General features: G+C 34.1%; 1 protein-coding gene across 1 annotated transcript; it reads left to right on the top strand.

Annotated features, from left to right (window-relative positions):
• Positions 1-626: 626 nt before the first annotated feature.
• LOC134269689 (uncharacterized) lies at positions 627-2,576 on the top strand. Its single transcript, XM_062751893.1, has 4 exons — positions 627-712; positions 1,061-1,152; positions 1,319-1,462; positions 1,878-2,576. Exons 1-4 carry the CDS (start codon positions 696-698, stop codon positions 2,561-2,563), a joined length of 939 nt encoding a protein of 312 aa, XP_062607877.1. The 5' UTR covers positions 627-695; the 3' UTR covers positions 2,564-2,576.
• Positions 2,577-10,708: the final 8,132 nt, after the last annotated feature.

Genomic DNA, 10,708 nt, shown 5'->3' with positions numbered 1-10,708 from the left:
TATTCTTTAGCACTTATGATGATGATGCAAACAATTGCAAAAATAGAAGGAAGTGATTACAATACTATGGATAAAATTATAACAGACATAAATTACCATTTAATTTTTATTTTTGTAATTAAAATTATCCGATTTTAATTTATCGTGGGGAATTGTTGTGTATAAAGTTGAAAAGTCGTAAGTTTTTAAGCTGTTGATTTTTGTAAAGTCTTGTGATTTCAAATTGTCCAAAAGTTCTTTAGAATTTTTTAGTATCCACATCTGATTCACACCACTTCTAGAATATATAGTTGCACAGTACTCTTGAAGTTTTTCCTTCACTACTGTCAATATCTTAGTGAGGGGTAACGAAAGAGGCTTGGTTGAACATTTACTGGAACCTGGAATGTATTTTTATTTGGAAGGATTTTTATGAAGTTTCGGAATCCAATATATAGAAGGTAGTTCAAATTAAATGATCCTAAATAGTGTAGACACATGTATAGACAATATCCATTAAATAAAATCTGTACACACAAATACATGTATATAGAGTCATATGGCGTATTCGACTGGTTGATTTCGTGAAGAAACAAAAATTTGATGACATCTTTTTACATTCGACTGGACTTTTCTGATGAGCAACAAAAAAATGTTGAGCACGAAACTCATCGCAGATATCACTGCGATTAGTAATACCACGTGACGAGTTGAATATGGCGGAGAAAAAGTCGTGAGTACACAATCTGCTTGTTTTTCCCTGATTTTTGCGATTGCAATCATTTTAATTTTTAATAAACCCTACATAATGTTAGAGATATATCATTTTACAATAAACTGAGAATCTATAAGCAGTATACACATAGCTCAGGTTCTACGGTACTCATTTATACGTGTCACTAAGTCGGCCACAGTCGGCTACAATAGGTCTAGCACATTTTTAGTTGGGATATGAAAGCCCATTTGTATCAGCCGATTAATTTTAATTCTGTTTTATATCATGTCATATAAATACCTTTGTCAACGTTCGATTTCGTTTCCGGGAAATATTTTAAAACTTAACATTTCTAATGTTATGTAGATACTGGAATCAAATACATCTAAAGTATGTGGATGGGCTAGAGATAATACAAGTTTTGGACGCCCCCACAATAAGGAGGTTAGAAAATGGAGGTGAGTTTTTTTCTTTCTGAAAAATATATAATTAAAGGTCTACATGAGTAATTTAATTTTAAGAATTTTAAATCATGAAGTTCACACAGTAAGCTTAACTTTCAGATTTTATTTTTTGTTAGGCCTAATCAAAAAAAGTACAGCATACAAATATTTAATATTATAGATGAAGAATTACTCCAACAAATTCGGAAAAATGTGGAAGAGTCTGGAGTGGCAGAAGCTGCACAACAGCCTGCATGCATTGAAGAAAAAACTCTTGCATGTACTAGTGTGGATAATTTGGAATTTGAAGATGAGGCTTCAAACAGTAAGATGTTATTCATGAATGTGCTAGATCATGAAAAATCCATGATATTAATTGGACAAGATATACATGTACATCTTGTGTATTTTAAGAAATGAAATATGAAAAATTGACTTAATAGAATAGTAATTATACTGATTGCTAGCTTTTATGACCTTTGACTGCATGATGAGAATTTGAGAAGCGTACATGTACACTATCCGATCTTGTTGAGTTGGCAGGGGTAGCTTTGAAAAATATTGGTTTTGTGATTGGTTATTTCATGGGTATAATACTAATAAAAATACATACAATTCTTTTGTTTGTAAGGTTTAATACAATCTTAAAGTGTAATTTTGGTCAGTTGGATTTCTTCTGGAAAAAGATGGTGGGGCTCAGAACATGAATATAATTTTCCATAATTTTTTTTCCATAATAGGTGATCTGGAGGAAAACACAGTTGACAGTCTGCCAGTTTCATGGACCAGAGATGCCACAGAGCTTTTAATAAGCCTATATGAGGAACACGAAGAAGAACTAGAAAATCCACGGAACAAAAAAAAGGATATCTGGAGGAAGATAACTGCAGAACTTAACGAAGCAGGATACAAATATGTACAAAGCAAAGTTGAAGGGAAATGGAGAAGCCTACTGGCATCACACAAAGATCTGTCTTTGAACAAGAAGCGAACTGGCCAGAAGAGGAAGACTTTCCAGTACTTTGAGAAAATCGATAACATTATAGCAAAACGCCATGATATCAACCCTCCTTTTACTTCAGAATTTCCAAAACAGAAGGAAACCAAATTCAGCACAAAAGTAGATAAAAACATGATTAGTTGCACTCCTTCACAAACAGACGAGGAAAGTTCCACCGTTAGTAATGACATTTCCTCTTTCAGCCAATCTAGTACAGATACAGCAGATATCAACAGCGACAGCGGAGAAAATGCGAATGCTGAAAATACTGAAACCCCCTTGAGTAAATCTACCACAGCAAAAAGAAGGCGAGAAAACAGGAAGATAAATAGTGAGAGTAACTCAGGTATCAAGTTGCTCGAGTACTTAAAGGAAATGGAAAAGCAGAGAAAAGAGGAATATAAGGAACGGGAAAAAAAAACGTGATCAACGTGCTCAAGACAAGAATAATCTGTTTAGAGAATTTTTGGACATAATGAAAAACAAAAATAATTAATTGAGTAATAAGTATCTTAAGGACCCTCTCTACACTGCAAGCTAATTTCAGACTTAATTATGTTCCCCAAACGAAGTTGGGGAACATATTGTTTTTACTCTGTTTCTTATTATTATGTTCCCCAAACGGAGTTTGGGAACATATTGTTTTTACTCTGTTTCTTATTATTATGTTCCCCAAACGAAGTTGGGGAACATATTGTTTTTACTCTGTTTCTTATTATTATTATTATTATTATTTATGTCGCCCCGAACGAAGTCGGGGACGACATATTGATATTGTACGCATGTTTTTTTTATCCAGGCTGTTTCTCGGAGATGGCTGGGACAATCTTCCTGAAACTTTCCTCAAAGGACGATCACTGGTTGTAGATGTGCAGTGAGGTCGTTCAGTTCCAATATGTCTACCGTTGCCATGGAAACCTGTAAAAAGCGACGAATTTTGTCCGCGAGTGTTCTCTCTGGTCCCTTAAACGTTCGTCATGAAACTTTTCTTATTTTAATGATTAGTATCTGTAGTTGTGCGTTTCGCATTTAAAATTTTCAAATAATCGATTATTGCCATGGAAACCAGGGGAATGTTAAAATTCTTTAATTTCGATTTTCTCAATAACTACGCAAGCAATCGTTCTGAAACTTTCAGTGTTTATTCCTTGCAATGTGTCAGAGTGATTTCTACTTTTAAAATAATTGTAATGAGTCGTTCACAGTTGCCATAGAAACGAAACAGAAAAAAAGGTTAAGATGTACACATGTGTTCTCCAATGTCTAGGTCAAAGGGTCAAAGTTCTTTGTATCCAATAAATGTTCTTTTCACAAGGATTACATATTTGAAATACGAAAGCCCTAGTCCTTACCGTTCAAACGTAAGGTACTATGTTCAAGACGACCCCCCCCCCCTTTTGAAGCGCACTGCCAGGTAGAATACACAGATATAACATACACAACTTACAAGTAACGTTTTGAATGTTTCATTCATAAAATTCAGTTCTCCTGATGTGATTTGATAGTTTGCCAACATTCATTCTTCTTCTGTCTTGTCTCTAGATTTTATAATTATTTTATTTTATCTATATAAAAAATAACGATTGTCAGCTGCATTTATTAGCATTTCGCGTTTTCTTGTATATCTATTACTTGTATATTATTAATTTCATTAGATAGTGCAAGTATAAATTAGAAAATTGGTACGTTATTTCCATAGTTTTTTTATTCATTCATAAATCCTTGGATCCGCTCCTATAGGTGCCCGAAGCCTTGATCACTACTGTAAACAAAACATTCATAGCGCCGAAAATGTTCATGATTCCGCTAAACTGAGAAAGTTTACACATGATTTATCATCTCATAACAAAGATCAGTCCTGTGCAATGCAGAAATGCTCGAATTGAAGGTGGCATGTCAGATCCGTTTTCCGGCAGAACCTCTAAAAATGAAAGTGAAAGTAGGGAAATTTCAGAGTTCTCTCTCGAGTTATAATACACAAAATAATTCGGCTGATCTTCTTAATAAATTACATTTGCCAAGCTTTTTTAGTAGGAAAGATAATGCCAATTAACAAGTATGAGGCTCAGTTCAGTACATCTGCCCAATTTCTTTTATGCAAGTCTCTAAATTTAGGAACTTGTATTTTTTTCCTGCACTACTTTCTTTACCCAATTAAGGTCTTCCGTTTCCAACGGAAAGAACTGATACGACTCGATGGTTGTCCAAGCTTAGCTAATGGACCATTGTTTTAGTGATGATAAAAATGAAAGTCTTGTCCAGTACGGGGCGACATATGCTATTGCTTGCAATAGCAGACTTTCTAGTTATTATTATTCTTTTTTCTTCTTATTTCTTCTCCGGTACTTTTTTGTCCGCGAGTGTTCTCAGAAACTGTTCACCCAACTAAGCTAAAACCTTTTTAGGGTTAATAGGTGTGTAGTGTAGATGTGCGGAACGAAGGTCATTTTGCGCGCATACGCATGCACGTGCGTGCGCGTGATATGAGTGAAATGACCGATATACTTAATATAGCTATAACTTATATATTTTTTAATTGAATGATTTGAAACTCATTATATAAAGATATATTAATAGTGTAGATGATATGACACTGTCAAATTAGCACGAACTCACGCGCATGCATGTGCGCTTCGCTCTGATTGGCTGAAACAAAAATCTCTATATCTTTTCTGTTTTATGACGAAATGCTATGAAATTTAAAATATAAGCATACTTTAGGATGTTCTATAATATGATATATAACAATTATCTTGAAAATACGCGCATGCGCATGCGCTGCAATCTGATTGGCTTAAACTTTAAATGGCTATAACTCCCTTGTTTTTCACCCCAACTGGATGGGATTTAGAACATAGACAGATATAATGGACTCCTACAAGAAGGTATGGTCATCATGCACATACTTGCACGAACGTGCACGTGCGCTTCGTTCTGATTGGCTGAAACAAAAATCTCAATATCTTTTCTTTTTTTTGACGAAATGCTATGAAATCTAAAATATATACATACTTTAGCATGTACTACAATATGATATATAACAATTGTTGTGAAAACACGCGCATGCACGTGCGATGCAATCTTATTGGCTAAAACTGTAAATGGCTATAACTCCCTTGTTTTTCAACCGAACACGATGGGATTTAGAATATAGACAGACATAATAGACTTCTACAAGAAGGTATAGTCCTCATGCACGTGCGTGCACGTGAAATGAGTAATATTAAAAATACGCTTAAAAGAGTTCTGGATTAATTGATTTGATGTGAAGCATATTAAAATATATAAATAGTGTAGACAAGATGATATGGTCATTACGCACATGCATTCAAATGAGCACGCGTGCAATGCTAAATTTAAATATTTTTTGTATTCTTTTGGGAAAACGTTGTTTAAGTCTAAATTGCTTAAAGTGTGTCTTATTTAATGCGCTAACAAGGAAAATGGCACCAAAAGGGAGTTGGGGAGCGTTTGGGGAACATCTGTAACGGTCCCCGTTACAATTAGCCCTAGTTATTATGTCGCCCCGAACGAAGTCGGGGACGACATATTGATATTGTACGCATGTTTTTTTTATCCAGGCTGTTTCTCGGAGATGGCTGGGACAATCTTCCTGAAACTTTCCTTCAAGGACGATCACTGGTTGTAGTTGTGCAGTGAGGTCGTTCAGTTCCAATATGTCTACCGTTGCCATGGAAACCTGTAAAAAGCGACAAATTTTGTCCGAGAGTGTTCTCTCTGGTCCCTTAAACGTTCGTCATGAAACTTTTCTTATTTTAATGATTAGTATCTGTAGTTCTGCAACTCGTATTTAAAATTTTCATATAATCGATTATTGCCATGGAAACCAGGTGAAAGTTAAAATTCTTTAATTTCGATTTTCTCAATAACTACTCAGGCAATCGTTTTGAAACTTTCAATGTTTATTCCTTGCAATGTGTCAAAGTGATTTCTACTTTCAAAATAATTGTAATGAGTCGCTCACGGTTGCCATAGAAACGAAACAGAAAAAAAGATTCAGATGTACACATGTGTTCTCCAAGGTCTAGGTCAAAGGGTCAAAGTTCGTCGTATCCAATAAAAGTTCTTTTCACAAGGATTACATATTTGAAATACGAAAGCCCTAGTACTTACCGTTCAAACGTTATGGCTATTTACTATGTTCAAGACGCCCCCCCCCTCTTTTTATGAAGCACACAGCCAAGTAGAATACACAGATATAACATATACAACTTACAAGTAACTTTTTAAAATCTTCATTCATAAAATTCAGTTCCCGTCATGTGATATTTTGCCATCATTCATTCTCCTTCTGTTTTGTCTCTTGAATTTATAAATATTTTATTTTATCTATATAAAAAAAAATAACGATTGTCAGCTGCATTTATTATCATTTCGCGTTTTCTTGTATATCTATCACTTGTATATTATTCATTTCATTAGATAGTGCAAGTATCAATTAAAAAATTGGTACGTCATTTCCATAGTTTTTATTCATTCATAAATTCTTTGATCCGCTCCTGATGGTTCGCAAAGCCTTGATCACCACTGTATACAAAACATTCATCTCGCCGAAAATGTTCATGATTCCGCTAAACTGAGAAAGTTCACACATGATTTATTATCTCATAACACACATCAGCTCTCTGCAATGCAGAAATGCTCGAATTGAAGGGGAAAATTCAGGAGTTATTGATGAGAAAAATTCAGGAGTTATTATGTCGCCCCGAACGAAGTCGGGGACGACATATTGATATTGTACGCATGTTTTTTTTATCCAGGCTGTTTCTCGGAGATGGCTGGGACAATCTTCCTGAAACTTTCCTTCAAGGACGATCACTGGTTGTAGTTGTGCAGTGAGGTCGTTCAGTTCCAATATGTCTACCGTTGCCATGGAAACCTGTAAAAAGCGACAAATTTTGTCCGAGAGTGTTCTCTCTGGTCCCTTAAACGTTCGTCATGAAACTTTTCTTATTTTAATGATTAGTATCTGTAGTTCTGCAACTCGTATTTAAAATTTTCATATAATCGATTATTGCCATGGAAACCAGGTGAAAGTTAAAATTCTTTAATTTCGATTTTCTCAATAACTACTCAGGCAATCGTTTTGAAACTTTCAATGTTTATTCCTTGCAATGTGTCAAAGTGATTTCTACTTTCAAAATAATTGTAATGAGTCGCTCACGGTTGCCATAGAAACGAAACAGAAAAAAAGATTCAGATGTACACATGTGTTCTCCAAGGTCTAGGTCAAAGGGTCAAAGTTCGTCGTATCCAATAAAAGTTCTTTTCACAAGGATTACATATTTGAAATACGAAAGCCCTAGTACTTACCGTTCAAACGTTATGGCTATTTACTATGTTCAAGACGCCCCCCCCCTCTTTTATGAAGCACACAGCCAAGTAGAATACACAGATATAACATATACAACTTACAAGTAACTTTTTAAAATCTTCATTCATAAAATTCAGTTCCCGTCATGTGATATTTTGCCATCATTCATTCTCCTTCTGTTTTGTCTCTTGAATTTATAAATATTTTATTTTATCTATATAAAAAAAAAATAACGATTGTCAGCTGCATTTATTATCATTTCGCGTTTTCTTGTATATCTATCACTTGTATATTATTCATTTCATTAGATAGTGCAAGTATCAATTAAAAAATTGGTACGTCATTTCCATAGTTTTTATTCATTCATAAATTCTTTGATCCGCTCCTGATGGTTCGCAAAGCCTTGATCACCACTGTATACAAAACATTCATCTCGCCGAAAATGTTCATGATTCCGCTAAACTGAGAAAGTTCACACATGATTTATTATCTCATAACACACATCAGCTCTCTGCAATGCAGAAATGCTCGAATTGAAGGGGAAAATTCAGGAGTTATTGATGAGAAAAATTCAGGAGTTATTATGTCGCCCCGAACGAAGTCGGGGACGACATATTGATATTGTACGCATGTTTTTTTTATCCAGGCTGTTTCTCGGAGATGGCTGGGACAATCTTCCTGAAACTTTCCTTCAAGGACGATCACTGGTTGTAGTTGTGCAGTGAGGTCGTTCAGTTCCAATATGTCTACCGTTGCCATGGAAACCTGTAAAAAGCGACAAATTTTGTCCGAGAGTGTTCTCTCTGGTCCCTTAAACGTTCGTCATGAAACTTTTCTTATTTTAATGATTAGTATCTGTAGTTCTGCAACTCGTATTTAAAATTTTCATATAATCGATTATTGCCATGGAAACCAGGTGAAAGTTAAAATTCTTTAATTTCGATTTTCTCAATAACTACTCAGGCAATCGTTTTGAAACTTTCAATGTTTATTCCTTGCAATGTGTCAAAGTGATTTCTACTTTCAAAATAATTGTAATGAGTCGCTCACGGTTGCCATAGAAACGAAACAGAAAAAAAGATTCAGATGTACACATGTGTTCTCCAAGGTCTAGGTCAAAGGGTCAAAGTTCGTCGTATCCAATAAAAGTTCTTTTCACAAGGATTACATATTTGAAATACGAAAGCCCTAGTACTTACCGTTCAAACGTTATGGCTATTTACTATGTTCAAGACGCCCCCCCCCTCTTTTTATGAAGCACACAGCCAAGTAGAATACACAGATATAACATATACAACTTACAAGTAACTTTTTAAAATCTTCATTCATAAAATTCAGTTCCCGTCATGTGATATTTTGCCATCATTCATTCTCCTTCTGTTTTGTCTCTTGAATTTATAAATATTTTATTTTATCTATATAAAAAAAAAATAACGATTGTCAGCTGCATTTATTATCATTTCGCGTTTTCTTGTATATCTATCACTTGTATATTATTCATTTCATTAGATAGTGCAAGTATCAATTAAAAAATTGGTACGTCATTTCCATAGTTTTTATTCATTCATAAATTCTTTGATCCGCTCCTGATGGTTCGCAAAGCCTTGATCACCACTGTATACAAAACATTCATCTCGCCGAAAATGTTCATGATTCCGCTAAACTGAGAAAGTTCACACATGATTTATTATCTCATAACACACATCAGCTCTCTGCAATGCAGAAATGCTCGAATTGAAGGGGAAAATTCAGGAGTTATTGATGAGAAAAATTCAGGAGTTATTATGTCGCCCCGAACGAAGTCGGGGACGACATATTGATATTGTACGCATGTTTTTTTTATCCAGGCTGTTTCTCGGAGATGGCTGGGACAATCTTCCTGAAACTTTCCTTCAAGGACGATCACTGGTTGTAGTTGTGCAGTGAGGTCGTTCAGTTCCAATATGTCTACCGTTGCCATGGAAACCTGTAAAAAGCGACAAATTTTGTCCGAGAGTGTTCTCTCTGGTCCCTTAAACGTTCGTCATGAAACTTTTCTTATTTTAATGATTAGTATCTGTAGTTCTGCAACTCGTATTTAAAATTTTCATATAATCGATTATTGCCATGGAAACCAGGTGAAAGTTAAAATTCTTTAATTTCGATTTTCTCAATAACTACTCAGGCAATCGTTTTGAAACTTTCAATGTTTATTCCTTGCAATGTGTCAAAGTGATTTCTACTTTCAAAATAATTGTAATGAGTCGCTCACGGTTGCCATAGAAACGAAACAGAAAAAAAGATTCAGATGTACACATGTGTTCTCCAAGGTCTAGGTCAAAGGGTCAAAGTTCGTCGTATCCAATAAAAGTTCTTTTCACAAGGATTACATATTTGAAATACGAAAGCCCTAGTACTTACCGTTCAAACGTTATGGCTATTTACTATGTTCAAGACGCCCCCCCCCTCTTTTTATGAAGCACACAGCCAAGTAGAATACACAGATATAACATATACAACTTACAAGTAACTTTTTAAAATCTTCATTCATAAAATTCAGTTCCCGTCATGTGATATTTTGCCATCATTCATTCTCCTTCTGTTTTGTCTCTTGAATTTATAAATATTTTATTTTATCTATATAAAAAAAAAATAACGATTGTCAGCTGCATTTATTATCATTTCGCGTTTTCTTGTATATCTATCACTTGTATATTATTCATTTCATTAGATAGTGCAAGTATCAATTAAAAAATTTTGAAACTTTCAATTTTATTTTGAATTGAAAATGATTTCTATTTAAAATTTTAAATATCGTATTGCCATGAAAAAAAAGAAAAAAAATTCTTAAATGTTTCCCCAATCTAGGAAAGGGGTAAATTTTTTATCCTAAAATTTTTTCAAAGGATTCTATTTAAATAGAAAGCCCTAGTTTCCTTAAACGAGGAAATTTTCAACCCCCCCCCCCCCTTTTTTATAAGCCCAAGCCAAAGTAAAGTTCTATCAATTAAAGTTTTTTTAAAATTTCTTTTAAAAAAATTTCACCCTGGGGATTTTTTTTTCTTTCCTTTTTTTGTTCAAAAAATTTTTTTTTTTTTTACAAAAAAAAAAAATAACGATTGCGCTGCAATTACATTTCCTTTTTTTAATCTTCATTGTTATTTTATTTCATTAATTGCAATATAAATTTTGGTCTATTTATATTTTTTTCATTAAAATTTTGATGTCCTGATTTAAAACCTTTTTTGTTCAACTTT

This window comes from Saccostrea cucullata, unplaced genomic scaffold (assembly GCF_032062105.1).
Source record: "Saccostrea cucullata isolate Sc308-1 unplaced genomic scaffold, CSIRO_AGI_Scuc_v1 ctg17381, whole genome shotgun sequence".
Classification (NCBI taxonomy): domain Eukaryota; kingdom Metazoa; phylum Mollusca; class Bivalvia; order Ostreida; family Ostreidae; genus Saccostrea; species Saccostrea cuccullata.
This window is presented reverse-complemented; position numbering and strand designations above follow the sequence as displayed.

Excerpts from the sequence above, each read along its gene's own strand:
- LOC134269689 (XM_062751893.1), top strand. Across the intron at positions 1,153-1,318 it reads AAGGAGGTTAGAAAATGGAG|ATGAAGAATTACTCCAACAA; the intron begins GTGAGTTTTTTT and ends TTAATATTATAG. Across the intron at positions 1,463-1,877 it reads TGAAGATGAGGCTTCAAACA|GTGATCTGGAGGAAAACACA; the intron begins GTAAGATGTTAT and ends TTTCCATAATAG.